Below are 18,537 nucleotides of genomic sequence, written 5' to 3' on the forward strand. Positions count from 1 at the left end.
AGAGGAGTGATCGGATTTGTGTCTTAGAAAGCTCTGTCTGGCAGCTGTGTGGTGGCTGGATGTGGGCAAGAGGCGGCCAACTGGTTAGGGAGGAGGCTGGTTTTGCAGCCCAAGTGACAGATGGTGAGTCCTGGATTAGGGCTGTGGCAGTGGGGAGCAGATGTGAAGGAGGTGGGGTGGCCAGCACCGGGTGACTCTGGTCATAGGGAGAAGGGGGCCTGCACGCACCTAGAGTCCTGGCCTGGTTTGGGGAGTGGGATACATCCCCCCTCTGAAACCTCAGCTTGGTTTATCAGAAGCATCTTCTCTCCCTAGGGGATCAGGTGAGGGCCAGCTGAGGTTTGACCTGCAGCAAATGTCTATCTCATTTGAGCCACTCCAGTGCCTTCATGTTAATGCTGCCTTTGTACATATGGAGAAACTGAGGCACAGAGAAAGAGAGCTTTGCAGAAAGTCCCTACAAGGGCTTAGAGGTGTGGGAGGAGGGCATTTCAGCCTGGTGTGGTTGTGGCAGACACAACCCTACACCAGCTTGGCTTCCACCCACTTCCTGTCCTGAGCCTGTTGTCTCTCATCCTGTCTCTGCAAAAAAAAAAAAAAAAAAAAAGCCAAGCTGATCCCATCTGACTCTTGGGTAAAGCCTCATCAAGACCTAGCTAATCACGGTCGACGAAGGGTTTTCTGGAGTGGATAGGACAGCACCAGGGGCTGGACAGGCAGACAAATGGAGACATGGGGTGCTGAAGGCCCGCCTTGTGATTCCGTGCCTGAGAAGGGGGAGTTGAGGCTCCCTGTGCTCTGGGAGGCTCGGGCCTGACTCTTGCAGACAGGGCCAGTGTGGCCGTGCAGGTAGGAGAAGCAGTCGGGTCTGGAATATATCTGAGAGGTCCACTTGTAGGACTTGCTGATGAACTGGATGTGAGATTTGAAGGAAAGAGGGGTTTTTGGTTGAGCAACTGGTAATATGGCCATTAACCAAATGGGAAGGACTAGACAAGGAACAGGGTTGTTTGTGATTGCAGATAGAAAGGTCAAGTTCTGAATTAAATATGTGTTTGAGGGACTTCCCTAGTGCTCCAGTGGTTATGACTCCATGCTCCCAATGTGGGGGGCATGGATTTGATCCCTGGTCCGGGAACTAAGATCCTGCATGCTGCATAGTATGGCCAAAAAACAAAAATGTGATCCAGAAATATTGGGATATATATTGCGATGTCTACGGGATGTCCATTTGGGTAAAGAGCTGAGAATTCAACGGAGAGGCTAGAATTTGGGAGAGGCTAGAATTTGAGCCCACTTTCCATGGTCAAATACAGAGCCTTCTGAGCCCCATGCTCGAATGGCTGTGTGTCAAATGCTTCATGTGGACCTGACACATAGGAGGAGAGTGCTGTAGGGTCGCGGGTTCTGTTGTTACCATCTTTTTAATTCTTTTTTTAAAATAACTTTTATTTATGTATTTGTTTTTGGCTGTGCTGGGTCTTGGTTGCTGCCTGGGGTTTTCTCTAGTTGCCGTGAGCGGAGGCTGCTCTGTAGTTGCGGTGTGCGGGCTTCTCATTGCGGTGGCTTCTCTTGTGGGTCGAGGGCCTCCAGGTACGTGGGCTTCAGTGGTTGTGGCTCCCAGGTTCTAGAGCACCAGGCTCGATAGTTGCAGCACACGGGCTTAGTTGCACCGTGGCATGTGGGATCTTCCTGGATTAGGAATCGAACCTGTGTCTCCTGCACTGGCAGTCAGATTCTTTACCACTGAGCCACCAGGGAAGCCCCTCTGTTGTTAGTATTATATGACCCTCACTCCTTCTGCCCCCTGCCCCCAGCCACCCTCTCCTTCTCCTCTCCCCTCCCCTGCCCTGCTTCCCGTTCCATCTTCCCTTGTCTCCGTCATCCTGGGATGTGTTGGTCCAGGGAAGGTATTTGCTGAGTGGCGAGCTCATAAGTGCATGAGCTGTGGGTGAAATCAGTGCCTTTTCTCTGCTGGGATATCTCTGGTCATCTCAGTCTGAGCTGCTTGTCTCTTCCCAGCAATGCTGGACCCAGGAAGCAAGGTGGGCACTCAGCCTACTAGAGAAGGTGCCATTATTCCAGCCATGTTCATCCTGGAGGTCCCAAGGCCTGACATGCCTTCCCTCTCCAAACCCCATTGGCCCAGAGTCCCAGGGCTGAGGGCTCTGCAGGACACCCCACAAGCCTACTCTCAGTCCAAGAAGCAGTGGCAGCTGTGACAGGCTGGGTAGGGGATGGAACTGGAGGCAGGTTTGTTTAATTGATTTATTTAGCTGCGCAAGGTCTCAGTTGCGACACACAGCATCCTCAGTCTTTGTGTGGCATGCAGGACCTTTTAGTTGCAGCATACGAACTCTTAGTTGTGGCATGTGGGATCTAGTTCCCTGACCAGGGATCGAACCTGGGCTCCTTGCATTGGGAACATAGGGTCTTAGCCACTAGGCCACCAGGGAAGTCCCAAAGTATAGAAAGATTCTGATGGGCTTTGAGCCTGCAGACAGCACTCACATGGGGTGGGGGTGGCCCCAGGCAGGGCCTATGGAGACCCTCTTCCCCCAGTTTCCTTTGACGTCCACTCAATGGCAGGGGCCTTGACTGCCATGGAGAGAGCACCGGGCTCGGAGTCCCAAGATTCCTAGGAGTCCAGGCTTGGCTCTATTACTAACAGCCTGAGTTAGTGTCTTCACTACATAGCTGAGCAGGGGGCCCTGACATCCTCTTCTGAGGTTCTCATGAGACAAGTGTGTGCAGGGGCCAGGAAGTCCTAGCTGCTTCTCTCCTGGAGTTTGAGGCCACCTCCAGGACCAGGCGAGGGCCAAGGGGGCAGTTTTGGGTGAAGGGGCCCCAGTCCGACGCTCGAGCTGCCTCTCTCTGCAGTGCACTACCAGAAGATCATCCACAGGGACATCAAGCCATCCAACCTGCTGCTGGGGGATGACGGGCACGTGAAGATTGCTGACTTCGGCGTCAGCAACCAGTTCGAGGGGAACGACGCTCGGCTGTCCAGCACGGCTGGGACCCCAGCGTTCATGGCCCCCGAAGCCATTTCTGACTCCGGCCAGAGCTTCAGTGGAAAGGTGGCCCCCAGGGTCTGGTCTGGGTTGGGGTTTAGATGGAGGGGTGGGAGAGCTTGTCATGCCATCCCATGTCCAACCTGGGGGAGCCAGGATCCTCGTGTCTCAGGAGTGAGCACCAAACACGGCCCTCTCTCCCGGGTTTGCCTTTCCCTGGAGTCCAACAAGAACCCCAGCTTGGATCTCCTCTCATTCTCCAGCACAATGGCCCCCTGCAGAAATTTCCCACTAGCTGCTCTGTGCTGAGTTCTGGGCTAGGATGTGGAACAGTCAGAGCTCGGATGGCCCGGCTCCCTGCCCTCTGGTCATGGTGAAAGGACAGGAGAGCTCCTGTCTAGGGGGATGTCGGAGGCTCCCCTGACTTCTTGGGCTATGGCAGTATTTGAACTAGGCCCTAAAGAATGGGAAGAATTTACAGGAGGTGGGGTCCAGAGAACATACCAGAGAACTGAGGGGTGCAGTGGCATTTGGGCAGAGTTTAGAGGCTCTGGAGTTTGGGCTTGGTCCTAAATGACAGAGGCAGTGGCAAAGCTTTCAGAGCAGAGGCTGTGATTCTGCGTGTCCCCGGGCACACATCCTGCTGCCCTCTGTGGAGTGCTGGCTGGCCCCGCTGTGGTTCTGCCGTGGAGGAAATGGTCAAGGAGTTTAGACACATGTGTCGATATGGAGGTCAAGAGAGGGATGTAAATAGAGATTTTTTTAATTTTAATTTTTATTAATTTTTATTAGAGTAGAATTTATTTACAATGTTGTGTTAGTTTCAAGTGTGCAGCAAAGTGAATCAGTTATACATATACACATACTAGGTCATTCCCATATAGGTCATTTTATCCCATTTGCCTTTTCACTGTTTCTCCCTGTATTTGTGGAAGATGTAGACATTATCCCCCCTTTATGGCTAAATACTGCCAGGGATGTTTTCTGAGAACAAGGACATTCTGTTACATAACCTCAGTACAGTTATGAAAGTCAGGACATTTATGATCAATAAAAGACTGTTACCTAAGCGACCTTACTCAGATTTCATCAGTTACCCCCATCCTGCGTCCTTTAATGCCTTTTCGTTTTCTGGTTCAGGATCCAATCCTGGGTCAGTTACTGCATTCCCTTGTCCTGTCTCTTTGGGGTCCTTTAATCTGGAAGAGTGGCTTGGCCTTGGCATTTTTGAAGGAACAGGCCTGTTATTTTGTAGAATGACATCAGTTTGCATTTGTCTGGTGTTGCCTGATTGGATTCAGGAATGTGTAGGTAGAGATTTGAGGATCACTCACATAAGAGAGAAAGTGGATATGAGAAGAGGAAGTGGGGCTCCAGAAGCGGGAACTTGTAGAGACAGGGCACATTTGAATCCAGGGTGCAGGGGAGCCCCAAGGGGTTGTGGAGGTGACTGAGGGCCAGAGGCTGTTCTGGTGTCAGAAAGAAGGTGGATGGTGGCTTCTCCAGTGGATCATCAGCAAGAGGGATGACTTCTCAAAGCCACAGCTGGTTTAGCAAGTGTAAATTCAATATTCTGGGGTGCATCAGTGTTATAGGTGCTGCAAATGTGACCTTGTAGGCGAAGTGGGTTTTGCACTGTTGGAAACACGTCTGGTTTGGGCCCATCCCAAGGAGACTTGGAAACCCTGGAGAGCAGGGGCCCTGCTCTGGCCATAGCCATGTCCCCAGGGCTCAGCACAGGGCCTGGCAAAGAACAAGGGCCTGGGGGTGTTTGTTGAGTGAATACATGACTGGGGAAGGAGGCCTCCAGCTTGCCCTCTCCTATGGCCCACCGGGTCTGGGTGAGCAAGGGGTGTGTCTGTTCCTTTTAGGGGACTGATGTGAACTGTTTCTTTCTAGGCCTTGGACGTGTGGGCCACAGGGGTCACGCTGTACTGCTTTGTCTATGGGAAGGTGAGTGCTGGGTGGGCTGGCAGAGCTGGGGCCGGCCCACACCCCTGGTACCATGGGTTGGGCGAGCTGGGCCAGAGTGCATGATAGATGTAGGCTGTGCCTTTGTGTCCTGAAGTAAAGTGACTTTGAAAGAGCCCACTCAGCTCAGAAATGATGGAAGGAAAAGGGGCGTTTCTATTTTTCTCATGTCCCTTTGTCCGCTTGAGGGGATGGATTCATGTGCGGGAGTCCTGGGTCAGCAGACCTCCCGTGGAGGTTGGACGGTGGTCTTAACACCACTCCAGCCTGAGTGCTCCCTGTCCTATCCTTTGATGCCATCCATTCATTCACAAATTCACGCAATCCTTCATTCTTTTAACAAATTGTCCTTGACACCTGCTCTGAGTTAGGCCAGACACCCGACCTTGACATGGCCGAGATCCCTGTCCAGAGGCGTTCCCACAACAGGGACCATGCTGAGGCACAGGACGGAATCTCAGGGAGCACGTTCCCAAACCTTAGGCTTCGGCTGTGCAGGCCTTGCTGCGAGTGGCTGTTACCCTGGCGGGTACACAGCTCCTGGTTCCCTCCATGACACATTCATTTAGTCCACGTTTGTTGGGCATCTCCTGTGGGCCAGACCCTGATGAGGCCCCCCCACCCCCATCTCGTGAGGAGCCCAGAGCTGCCCCCAGTAGGCTGAGGCGCTGGGCACGCATCCTTTGTCTTTCCCCCCGCAGTGCCCGTTCATCGATGATTACATCCTGGCCCTGCACCGCAAGATCAAGAACGAGGCCGTCGTGTTCCCTGAGGAGTGAGTTGTCCAGTTGTCCACCACGGGCCCCGGTCACCCCCAGGGAGGCGTGTCTGAGTCTTAGCAGAGCTTTTGTCCTTCCAGGGCCCCGCCCCAGCCTGCAGACCTGGAGGTGGGGGTGCTGCTCTCTGGGAGCAGATAGGGGTAGATGTGAGAGGGTCCCAGACACCTGGGTCGGATCTCTTTGTACAGACAGGAACTCTTGAGTCCAGGAGTGGGGCAGGATGACCCCAGGTTACATGTTCATCTGTTCCTTCACTGAAGGCCTCCATAGAACAGTGACATCACCCCCACGTAGACTCTGCACCCCCGGGGAACTTCTACCTTCTCCACACAGGGTGGGGGGGCTTCATGACGCCAGTGCACTCCCCCATTTTACAGGCGGAAAAGTGGAGGCTCAGTGGGCCTTGGACTTGAAGCCACTCCTTCCGCCCTCCCCCTTCCTTTGCAACTGAGGTCTCTGAGCCCAAAGGGACTGTTTGGAGAGGCCCCTGTGCTCATTTATGGTTCTGATCAAGATGCTGGTTAACATGGAGCTGGCCTGTGGACCCTGGTGCTTCACATTTTAGGGCCCTTTTGCTCAGAGTGCCCCAGGCAGGTCAGAAACCAACCTGGGAGCTGTCCTCTGTGCTCCTACCCCCTCTCACCCAAAACTCCCTGTCTGGCTCCAAGCCTTGGTGAGTCCGCCGCTCACATTTCTCTCGGCTCCGTTGCCAAGAGCACCCCCTGCCTGGTTCAGTCCTCCGCCTCGTCCAGCCGCCACGGTCAGGCAGAGCGACCCTATAAAGCACAACACATCTCACCCTATCTCCTGCTTCAAGAATAGGCGCGCCCTGGCCCGGGCATCCAAGGACCCCCGGGTCCCAGCCCCTGTTCACCCACCACGTGGCTCCCCGCCCGCCAGCTGCACCCCCCACAGCACTGGCTTCCGTCCCTTTCCTCTGACTGCTGGTCTTCTCGCCCTTCCTCCTGCTGTGTATCCTCCCCAGCCAAGGAGTTTTAAAAGGGATTAGGAATCTAGGCCAGCAGAGGGAGCCAAGGTCATAGTCCTAGGAGTAGGTTCCTTCTGCCAAGAGTTTAAGCAGCACTGAAGCCTGCAGCCTGGGCAGAGCCGGTCGAAGCTGATGTGGGCTGAGCCCTGCGCCCATCCCCACGAGCCTCAGCCCTGCCTGCACTCTTGGTGCGGGGGTCGGGGTGGTAGGGGTGAGGTGGGGTGATGCGGGCCTTGGTTTCCTTCTCTGTCCAGCGAGTATCCTCCCTGGCTGCCTCCCTGGTGGAGGAAAGGAGAAGATGGGGGTGGGTTGAGTGGGGCTGAGGCCCCCTGGAGTCTCATAAAGTGACTCTTCTCACATTATCCTCATCATCTCTGCCCTCTGCGGGCGGCTGTCTAACACCCACGGGAGCCTGTTTGTGTGTCTGTGACCTCTGCCCCCTGAGGGTGACTGCTTTATGTCGTACTCAGGCCAGAAGGATATCCGTACCCTTGTTCTGAAACTCTCTCCTTCCACCTTGGTGCCTCGGGGGCGTCCCTCCTGTCCTGCTCTCTGAGACCTGAGGGTCAGCAGCGTTTCTGCCCTGTGTGTGGGTGTTCAGTCATGCCTGACTCTTTGTGACCCCATGGAGTGTAGCCCGCCAGGTTCCTCTGTCCATGGAATCTTCCAGGAATACTGGAGTGGGTTGCCATTTCTTACTCCGGGAGATCTTCCTGACTCAGGAATTGAACCCGCGTCTCTGGCATCTCCTGCATTGGCAGGCGGGTTCTTTACCACTGAGTCATGTGTCAATTCAGGGAAGACCGGAGCAGGGTAGGGTGGAGAGGTGGGAAGGAAAGGACCATCAGCTGTCTCTCCCTCGTCTCCTTCCTTCCTCTTCTTTAGGCCAAAGGTCAGCGAAGAGCTCAAGGACTTAATCCTGAAGATGCTAGACAAGAACCCTGAAACGAGAATTGGGGTGCCAGACATCAAGGTTGGGAACCAGAGGGGCTGGGCTGCAGAATGCAGGCCTTGGCTTCCCCAGTGGGGGAACCTTACACTGGAGGCATGTGTGTGCTGGGTTGGGGCTTGTGGCCTTTGGACCCTCAAGGGGGCTACTGGTGGAATGCCTGGTCCTTTGCTGGCCAGTGTCTACCCCCGGTGGCCCTGACCCTCCCTATCCTCTCCTCCACAGTTGCACCCCTGGGTGACCAAGAATGGGGAGGAGCCCCTTCCCTCGGAGGAGGAGCACTGCAGCATGGTGGAGGTGACGGAGGAGGAGGTGAAGAACTCGGTCAGGCTCATACCCAGCTGGACCACAGTGGTAAGTGGATGGGGGCCGAAGGCGCCAACTCCTGGGAGCGCCTGGCGGCGGGTGTGGGCACCACCTGAGACTTGCTCTTTGCTGGGCCCTATGACGGGACCGACGGCTTCCTGGTTGGCCAGCCTCGTTGCTGGGCCCGAGGCCACTGCTTCACTGCAGACACACGGGAACAAGGTCACGCTATTCAGTTTCATGGTAGAGAGACCGGGAGGCGTGGTGAGGAGACTGAATGATTTAAATATACTGGCCCTTGCTGAGTGTGAACATTCACCACGACTGGAGAAGCATTTCCTTCCTTCCTTCCTAAGGTTTATTGAACTTCTGCTATTTTCCAGGCACTGGACTAGGTGCCAAGGACATGACAGGGGAAAGGCCTCGGATGCCTTTGATTTGGAGAAGTGACCCCAGGGCCCCCGCACGTCAGGCAGACCCCACCTGTGTGCTCCCCCCGCTCTCCTGTCAAGTTTTAGATTTTCTCATCCTCCTCTGGACATCTTCCACCTTAACAGTTGGAAGTTATTAACATAGCCCCTGATGGCCATCTGGTTTGTTTTTTTTTTTGGTGGGGGGTGCAGAGGACACTGAGAGTCATGGCCTGCCCTGTGCTGAGGTTTCGTGGTGAGTCAGGGTGAGCACAATGCCAGGAGAGCGAGCTGGGGCCTGTGCCGGGGGTGAGGTCTGGTCTGTACACTTCATGCCTCCCTGCTGGGTCCAGGCCCAGCTAGGGCCAGCAGGCTAAAGGTCCCTGCACTCCACAGAGCTCCAGGGCTGTATGGAGTCCCTGGAATTAGCAGCTCCCATGGTGTTCTTGCCTGGAGAAGCCCAGGGATGGGGGAGCCTGGGGGGCTGCCGTCTATGGGGTCGCACAGAGTCGGACACGACGGAAGCGACTTAGCGGCAACAGCAGCATGGTGTCCATACTGCCACATCCCTGGTCTTAGCTACCATCATGTCTCTCTTGAACCGGTGGAATTGCCTCCCAGCTTGTACCCCTGATTCCACCCTTGCCCCGCCCCCTACAGTAAATGCTCAGCTCAGCAGCCAGGGTGGTCTGGTGAGCAGGTCAGGTCACTTCTCAGCTCAGACCCTGCAGGGCCTGCCTGTCCCCTCTATCCCTGCCAACCTCCTCTCTTCCCTTCATTCTCTTGGTTCCAACCATGCACCACGGAAGCTGCTGCCCCAGTGCCTTTGAACATCCTTTCCCTCTGACTGGGACACTCCAGCCCCAGTGTCCACAGAGCCGCTTCCTCGCTCCCTCCAGGTCATCATTCCAGAGTCATCTTGTCATGAGAAGAGACCCTTCTCGGCCCCCTTATCAAAAATTCCATCCTCCTCTTTGTCATACTTTATCCCCCTTCCTTGTTTTATTTTTTCCACCTGAGCCCTTGCCACTAATGAACATATGTTCTACTTATCTGTCTTATTTATTGCCTGTCTCTGCAACTAGAATATAAGCTCCATGCTGCTGCTGCTGCTGCTAAGTCGCATCAGTCGTGTCCAACTCTGTGCGACCCCATAGACGGCAGCCCACCAGGCTCCTCCATCCCTGGGATTTTCCAGGCAAGAACACTGGAGTGGGTTGCCATTGCCTTTTCCAATAAGCTCCATGATGGCAAGAATATTTGACTCAGTGTGCCCCCTGGGCCTAGAATAGTGTCTGGCATATGTAGGCGCTCAATATAATACTTGTTGATAGAAAGAAGGAAGGAAGAGATGAAGGCAGCCTTGGGTCTATGCACATGTGTGAGAGTTTGTGTGCACGTGAGCAGGGGAGATGGAGCTGTCCTTATAGTGGGAGGAGGGACAAAGTCACAGAGCCAGGGATAGGGGCCTGTCCCCTGTCGATATCCCCGTACAACCTGTGCAGCCCAGGACAGCCTCTCTTCCACTCCATCCTTCCTGCGCAGCCAGAAGGCATTTCCTTATTGCACTTCCTGTGCCCTCTGCCTGGTGTTCCAGACCCTTCCTGGTCTGCTACTGGCCTCGGTGTCCCCCACGCACCAGCCTCCTCACCGTTTCCAGAATCCACCCTCAACCACCTTCCCTCCATGCTCTTGCCCTTTCCTCTGCTTGGGATGCTTCTCCTTGTCCTGCCCCAGGAAAGGGAACCTCAGCAGAGCCACCCAGCCACCTCCCTGTCTGGAAGCCAGAGTGTAGGCTGCCTGTGTGTCTGGGAACCTGGGGGCCTGTGTTCCTCATGCTGACGCGTCCTCCCCAGATCCTGGTTAAGTCCATGCTGAGAAAGCGTTCCTTTGGCAACCCATTCGAGCCCCAGGCACGGAGGGAAGAGCGATCCATGTCCGCCCCAGGAAGCTTACTGTCGTAAGTACTGGTGGGCTGAGGCCTGCCAGGTGCTCCCTGGGGTGGGGTGGGGGCTGTGGCTGTCACTCTGAGCATCACCAGGCTGAGCCCCAAGCCTGGGGATTCAGCCAGGCCTCACAGCAGGGCCTCGCCTGCACCTGCGTTCTCAGCCCCTGGCAGCCTAGTTGAGGTTTCCAGACAGGCCTCAGGTTGGCTCTTTGTAGAAGCCTGGCTTGTCTTGGAGGCAGGGACTGCCTCTTCTTGGTCTGGGCGAGTGTTCGCTGCTTTTCTGAGTGGCCTGTGCAATCTCCGGTCATTGCTGAGGCTGTGCGCCCGGTCAGCACTTTGTAAACGTTTATCCAGCAAGTAAGGACAGGCTGGCCAATGACGACAGGCCAGGAAAGAGGAACCCCCATGGCTGCAGGCTCCCTCCTGAGAGCCAGGCCTGTGCATTCACCACCTCCTGGGAGAGGACCGAAAAGCAGTTCCCCAAACCTCCGTGAGCTCTGTCCTCAGCACTTCCGCCTTCTTCCACTGAAATAAAAGTCCGTTTGGGGTGCCGGCCAGCCCTGCTGGAGTGCAGAGACCCGCAGGGAGAAGGCAGTGAGGGGTCCTGGGCCTTGGGGAGCACGCCTTCTCTGAAGAGCATGTGGAAAGGCATAGCCCCTCCTCCCTGCAGCCCCTTCACAGGCTGCAGGGAGGCGTGCTCCCTGGGGAGGCGAGCAGCAGCCACCGTCCACGTACCTCAGCCTCCCAGGAAGGGGCAGTTTCGCCTGTGCCATCCAGGGGCCCAGATGTTGGCTTTGTTCGTGTAAGACCACCCTCTTGTAAGTGGGCTCTTTAGACTATTGAGTCCCATCATTGTGGACGAGCTGGTGTCTGCTCCCTGACAGAGGTTGCTCACCCTCAGGGAGGTCCCTGTACCAACCTCGTGCTCTCCTCTTGACAAAGGAGGGTTGCGGGGGGTGCCTGGGAGAGGCCTTGACTGTCCTGAGCTTATTGCTTGTTCCCGTGAAGTAGCCAGGCCTGGGAAACGGAGTCCTTGGCCTCCTCTGGATCTGCAGGCCACAATGCTGGAATTGGGTTTCGTGTAGGGGACCATATATCTACCGTCCAAATGGAGCCACTTTTGAGAGTGACAGAGCAAGCTATTGCTAATTACGCCTGGACAGCCAACAGAACCAAGACCAGAGAAGCAAACCTAGACATCTGGTCTCTAGCTAAGTGCCTATGACTCAGCGCCCCCTGGTGGTGGGACAGGCCAGTCACAGGCTAAGGAGCATCCAGCCCAGGTCAATGACTGGCACAGGGCTGAACGCCAAGGGTACAACCGAGCAAGGCAGCCGTTGTTCTTTTATGGACACGTTAGTAGGGAGACAGGTCAATTCCTTCATCTGGACTGTGAGAGGATGGGGCTTAACACTTCCTAGCTATAAAATTCTAACTCTGTGACACAGGCTTCCCCAGTGGCTTAGTGGTAAAGAATCTGCCTGCAATGCCGGAGCTGCGGGAGACACAGGTTCAATCCCTGGGCTGGGAAGATCCCCTGGAGAAGGACACGGCAACCTATTCCAGTGTTCTTGCCTGGATAAGCCCATGGATAGAGGAGCCTGGTGGGCTATGGTGCATGGGGTCTCAAAGAGTTGGACAAGACTGAAACAGCTTAGCATGTACACATGTCACAGGTTTAGTTTTGAAAAGCAGGTTTTACCCCATCAGAGTCCCAACATTTATCCTTGATTGACTCTGTTCTTTATGCTTTGGGATAACTCTATAGTAGAATTAAATGGGATGGATCCTTTTTAAAGATATCAAAACTCATTTATTAATCTTTTTTTTTTTTTTAAGGCCCTGGCATGGGGTTGTATGTGGGGGGGAGGGATATCAGGATGATAACGAGAATCTACTGAATATGGGACAGAATCCCAAGGCTGATGGGTAGAATCTGTCCTGTGAACAAAGAAAAAGCAACACCAAAGCCCTTCTACTCTGGACCATGGGGCCTGAGCCAGGCCATATCTGGCAAGGCTCCAGAAGTCAGGGTGGGAAGTCTAGACTTCCTTTCCAAGCAATAGGGAGTCATGGAGGGTTGTGGGGTGAGACTGTGGGTGGGGGAACCAGCAAGGGACCACAATGCAGGGTGGCGAGACTGAGATGAGCTTGGGAGTAAAAATGCCTATGAGTGTGTATGAGCGTGTCCTCCTGCATGTATGTTCTGACCTCTGAGGTCCCTCTGCCTCTGGTGTCCCCTGAACAGGAAAGACGGGTTTGGCGAAGGAGGCAAAAGCCCAGAGCTACCCGGCGTCCAAGAAGACGAGGCTGCGTCGTGAGCCCCCCGCATGCACCCAGGGCCGCCCGGCAGCACGCTCATCCCGCGCCTCCAAAGGCCCACCGCCCTCATGCCAACAGCCGCCCCTGCCGGCAGGGGGCTGAGGACTGTGGCCCCTCTCCCGGCCCTCCTCCCCACGTCTGCATGACCTCTGCGCGCACGTGTCCAGGGACAGGATCGGAATGTGTGTCACCTGGGGTGTAGGGGGTGGGTAAGGGCTCCCACAACGCCTTTCTCTTCGTCCTGGCTCTCCCTGGCGGGACTCATCCTTTGGGGAAGCTCGGTGCCTGTGGTGCCTTAGAAACCCAGCCCGGCCAGTTGGCAAGGCCCAGGGGCAGGAGGCAGGAAACCAAGAAGGCGAGGGGGAAGCCTGCAGAGGCCAGGTGGGCGTGGCTCAGCGGCCGCACGCTCAAGAAGGGGCTCACGCTGCCCACCTCAGGGGGGCGCTGTCGGAGCCCGTGTCTGCGGAGAACACTGGCGTGGAGGCTCTGAGTCCTCGGTGGGTAGTCCTGGGCTTCGCTGGGGCTGGGGCCAATGTTGGAGAATCCAGATTCCTTTTTCGTTATCTTTTGTTTGTCATCTGGTGGGGAGCCAGGTGCACAGCCCTGCTTGGGAACGCCTAATGAGCTGTGGGTGGTCCCCAGCGTGCTCACCATTGCTTGGCCACCAAGTGGCTTGGACTGACCGTCCTGGATCGTGTTTCAGCCCTCTCCGCAGAAGGGGCCAAGTTGAGGCTTTGAGCAGAGAGGCCTGAACCGAGAGCATCACTCTTCCCTGTCTCTCTCCTCTCTCCCGCGGTGGCTCCCTAGAGCTGCGGCTGCGGAAAGACACCAGGGCTGACATTGACCGAGGGCCCTGGGCTCACAGGCCTGTGGCCTTGCAGATGGTAAAGTTACAGAAATCAGATCATCAGTCCCGCACCGGCCTCCCCATCTGGCCCCAGAAGCTGCCCTCACATTCCAGCGCCCAAAGGACCAACTGCCCAGGTTGGAGGCTGCGCTAGAGACCCAGCCCTGGTGGGGTGTGCACGCAGGCAGTTGCCCACGGAGAGGTGGGCCTTTCGTTACTGCCTCACCCCGACAGTCGTCATCTCGCCTGCTCAGAGCTGGAGCTGACTTCTCTCTGGGATCAGTGCCTGGCTGGCGGCTCGGCCTTGGACTGACCAAATGCTCAAGAGACTGACCCCCTGAAGGAAAATAAAGCAGGACTCGGATGCCTGCCCTGAATACATGAGCCAAACAAGGGGCTTCAGTCGCCTGCACTGGGTTCGTGTGGCAGGAGTGCTCTGTTGAGAGGAAAGAAGGCGGGGCTGGAGGAACGGTGCCTCCCGCGTGTTCTCGGTGCCTGTGGGTGTGCGTCGCTCCTCCGCACAGGCGCCCGTGTGTGCCCATCTGCTGCACACAGCATGTCTTGCACTGGCACGTGCATCTGTAACGTACTTTCTATGTTTATTTAAGGCTCTGAGCAGAATGCGGCCCGCTGTCTCTGGGTCCACGTCTCTCCCTGCCCCTTTGCCCTAAGTCATTGCAACCCGGGGCTTAAACAATGATTTGGTACTGTTCTTCAGAACACTTTTATGGAGTTCATGAGAGACCATTCACAGAGCAGCATGTTTGCCTTCAGCATCTGTGTGCTGGGACCTGGAGGGGAGGGGTTTCAAGGGCACCCCACCACCACCTTGCAGGCTCACAGTGGGCTTAGCTTCACTGGGGCCCAGCTTCATTGGGGTGGGCCCAGCTTCATTGGGGTGGACCCAACTTCTTCCGGGTGGGCCCATATTCACCCCATTGCCGAGGGTTTTGGTTGGCATCATTGTTTCTGAAGGTAGCACAAGGGATGGATAAACTCCATAAGAGTGTTTTAAAAATTAACTTCCCAGGAAGTGAGTTAAAATCAATAAAAGCCCTTTCTTGAGTTAAAAAAAAACAGACTTGTATGTACATTTTCTGCATCTGGATGTGCTCTTTCTCACCAGCCGGCTTTGCTAACTTTTCTGCAGGGGTCTGAGTAGGAAAACAGGGGGAGGAACTCTTGAGTGTGGAGGAGGCTGGAGGGCTGGAGGGAGGGGCGATTGGGAAGGCAGCTCCTTCCCACCACGATATCGCCAATGCTGCACTGTGAGCGCTGGTTTGAAGAGTGAGGGGCTACAGTTCCGGATGTGGCTCGGTCTCCTTGGTGGGGCCTATAGCTCCTGCTTGGAAAGAACAGGGTGTGTGGGAGCCCGTCAGCAGCCCCTAAGGACATCCTGCCTGTTTCACGGAGGCCCAGGGAGGCCAAAGTCCGCTTGTGGGGAGCCAGTGCTACTCCTCACGGGGCTCAAGTCCCAAGTGGGCTCTCACAGGAGTCCCTGTGACACAGGCCAGTGTCCTCCTGGTGCTCCTTAGCCTCGGGCCCTGGTACCAGCTTTTTGGCTTCCTTTGTAGCTCAGGTGGTAAAGAATCCATCTGCAATGCAGGTGACATGGGTTCGATCCCTGGGTTGGGAAGATCCCCTGGAGAAGGGAAAGGCTACCCACTCCAGTATTCTGGCCTGGAGAATTCCATGGACTCAACAGTCCATGGGGTCGAAAAGAGTAGGACACGACTGAGCAACTTTCACCAGCGTTTTGGACCCAGCAGCTCCCCTCTCGTAGGAGGCCTGTCCATAGCCATGATGAGAATAGTCATCACTGGGGTACTTCCCTGTTGATCCAGTGGTCAAGGCTGCCCCTCCTAATGCAGAGGGTGTGGGTTTGATCCCTGCTCAGGGAGCTAGATCCCACAAGCCACAACTAAGAGTTCACATGCCACAGCTAAGACCTGGGGCAGCCAATACATATTTTTTTAGAAAATGATCTACCCCGTCCCTCAATTTTGGACCCACCGTCTCTCACTTCCTCACTGGTCTCTGGCCTTGGTCAGTGCTCCAGTCCATCCTCTTAAAAGCACCCAGCGATCTTTGGGCACCCACCTGACCATACCCACCCCTCTCAGAACCCTTCTGAGCTCCCTACAGCGCTCAGCCTGGGGTTTGAGGCCATTGCCATCAGCCCTGAAGGCCTCCCTGTATGCTCTCCTGACCCGTGCGCCATGCACCCCCTCTCCAGCCACTCCTTGCTCCCCATGGCCCCTCAGACTCACCTCTCCCGGATGTGGCCATCCCCCATTCCCGCCTCTGCTCATCGCTGTTGGCCCCACCCTCCAAGGCCTATTCTGTGGTCGGAAAAATCCTCAGGCTGGTTCCTCCCCAGCGCTGGTCACCAAATCTCCTGCCTGGGTCTGACAGTCCAGTTTGTCATGTGTTCCAGGAGCTTTAAATGGGACTGCGATGTCATTTCGCCATGAGGACAACCACTCTATGTGGCATACTAAAGTCAGGAAACAGGCTCAGAGTCACACTCGTGAGTTAGGGAAGAGCCAGGCTAGAGCCCAGGTCTCCTGCCCCCACCCCCACCCAGGTCTTCCCTTGTCAGCTGTCAGGAAAACCAAGAGCTCTGCACACCAGTAAGAACTAGGAAAAATCTGAGATGGGGGTTGCACTTCCAGGCCTAACCACAGGGTGGAGGTGAGTCCAGGCCACGGTGCCCAGCTGAAGGCTTGGGGCAAGTCCGAGCTTTACCATGGAAGGTCCTGATTTTTTGCAGAGAATGTCTTTGGGCTCCGAATTCCACAGGCACTGTGCCTGGTCTCTCCTCCCCGAACCTCTATCATCCTATATGGTCTCAGCCTGAAGGAGAGGAGGGTTGGGTGGTCAAGGCCACTGAGAGGCCCAGTATTCCCAGGGAACATCCAGACACATACTGGGACCGATATAAACAGTTCACAGGTTCTAGAATCACTCCCCTAAACACAGACTGGCACATCCACATAGCCTCCCCTCAGGCAAACAAGCAGACCCATCTATGGGGCTTCCTCCTGGGCCCCTGGGCTTCCATGAGGGAGGCCAGGGAACAATGTGGTGGGTGGTACTGGGGCCCAGAAGGAGACCCAGAGGAGCTTGGAGGAGCGTGTCCTCTGTCCCACCTGCAGAGCAAAGCCCTGGTCGCTCCCTGCACCGCATAGGCCTCCTGATGGTCTAGGTGTCCATGCTTAAATGACCACTTCCTGTCCCTGTCCCTGTCCCTTCCTGCACACCCCCCCCCCCGGATCTGCCCCCTGGGGTCTCAGACACATCCATTTTTCCAGCTAGGATGACCCAGGGAAAGAAGTCTGGGTCCTCTCACTCTCCAGAGAAGCTGACAGTTTATCATTAGCCCGTGCCAGCTTTGTGGTCAGCTTCCTGGCCTTTCCCATCTTGCCTTCCTTGCCTAGACCCCCACCATCTCCAAGTCACCTCCTCCAGGAAGCCTTCCCTGGTTCACTGTCCCAGAGACACCCTTGGCATGTGATCTGGTGTCTGGTCCATCTCCTACAAGACTGGAACAGGGCTCAGGCATTGCAGCCTTGTCCACTGACTGTGTCACTCCCTGATCTGCCGTGGTGAAGACCATTCAAAAAGCATCTTTCAACTGAATCACAAGAACAGGGCCTCCCTCCCACCCATCTCCCACTTCGGGAATCCCATTCTCTCCACTTGATCCCTAGGGAGCTCCTTCTCTGGCCTGTGTATCTCTGGCCTTTGCTGGTCATCACCTCCCGCTCCTCACCCTTCTAATTAGCTCACGTCTCCCCTTAACCATTAGCCGATTTCTACTCCGTTGGCTCTCTGAAGGCTGCTGCTTCATACTCCCAGGCATTCAAAAAGAACCCCTTCTGCCTTCTCACTCAAACACCCTCTGCACAGGCTCCGTCTTCCCTCTTACTGCCTGGTTCATTCTGCCCCGTCCCCAGCAGGGCTGGTCACTGCTTGGCTTAGTCACAGCACATGCTCTTGGCTGATACTCTCTGCACTGACAGCCTGTTGACCCACTGGTCTTTTGGTCTCAAGACCCACCCCCTTGGCCCAGGCACAGGTCCACACTGAAGGAATGATCTCACAACCACAGGGAACCGAAACAAGGGAAGGAGTTGGTTAAACTTCTCTACCCTCAGTCTCCGCCAGGTCCAGGGGATCAGCCTTGAGGTGAGGAGCTTTCCCGGGAGAGGATCCACATATTCTCAGGCACTCTGGTCTTCTTTCAGCTAATCTTGCCAACTTCCACCTACCTTCCTGAGAAACTACACCCGAAAAGGGAGAGAGGGCTCCCAGCTGTGGTTTGCCCTCTCCCATTCTCAGTTCAGCCTAAACAGCAAGTTATCAATGTGGCTACATGCTAGAATTTCCTCGGGAGCTTTTTTCTTTTAATTAACTATTTAAAATTTTTATTTATTTACTTGGCTGTGCCAGGTCACATTTATGGCACGTGGCATCTTCCTTGAGACATACGAACTCTAGTTCCCTGACCAGGGATCGAACCCAGGCCCCCTGTATTGGGCGTGCAGAGTCTTAACCACTGGACCATCAGGAAGTCCCTCCTAGGGAGCTTTTGAAAAATCATCCACCCCTAGAGATTCTGATTTAATTGGTCTGGGATGTAATCTGGGTGTCACGGTTTTGTTGTTGTTTTAACAAACAGACTTTATTTTTTGAAACAGTTTGAGGTTGACAGAGAAATTGAGTAGAAAGTACAGAGTCCCATACACCCTCTGACCCCAGCCCTGACCCAATTTCCCCTGCTAGTAATCTTGCCTTAATATGGTACACTTGTTATAACAGATGAGATAATATCGATACATTATTATTAACTCAAGTCCACAGTTTACTGTGGGGTTCACTTTTTGATTTGCACATTCTGTGAGTTTTGAAAAATGTATGTCATGCATCCACCGTTACAGTTTCATACAGAATAGTTTTACTGCCTTAAGAATTCCTTGTATTCTACTTGTTTATCCCCC

At 55.0% G+C, this 18,537-nt stretch overlaps 1 protein-coding gene across 1 annotated transcript in view; it reads left to right on the forward strand.

Moving 5' to 3' along the window:
- Positions 1-14,611, forward strand: part of CAMKK1 (calcium/calmodulin dependent protein kinase kinase 1) — a 29,124-nt gene extending 14,513 nt beyond the window's left edge. Inside the window, exons 10-16 of the mRNA XM_040243728.1 lie at positions 2,881-3,080; positions 4,914-4,967; positions 5,687-5,760; positions 7,638-7,725; positions 7,927-8,055; positions 10,274-10,377; positions 12,614-14,611. Coding sequence (XP_040099662.1) covers positions 2,881-3,080; positions 4,914-4,967; positions 5,687-5,760; positions 7,638-7,725; positions 7,927-8,055; positions 10,274-10,377; positions 12,614-12,686 — 722 coding nt within the window. The 3' untranslated portion in view covers positions 12,687-14,611. The remainder of the gene's footprint in view (positions 1-2,880; positions 3,081-4,913; positions 4,968-5,686; positions 5,761-7,637; positions 7,726-7,926; positions 8,056-10,273; positions 10,378-12,613) is intronic.
- Positions 14,612-18,537: the final 3,926 nt, after the last annotated feature.

Source organism: Oryx dammah, unplaced genomic scaffold, assembly GCF_014754425.2.
Source record: "Oryx dammah isolate SB20612 unplaced genomic scaffold, SCBI_Odam_1.1 HiC_scaffold_8, whole genome shotgun sequence".
Taxonomy (NCBI): Eukaryota; Metazoa; Chordata; class Mammalia; order Artiodactyla; family Bovidae; genus Oryx; species Oryx dammah.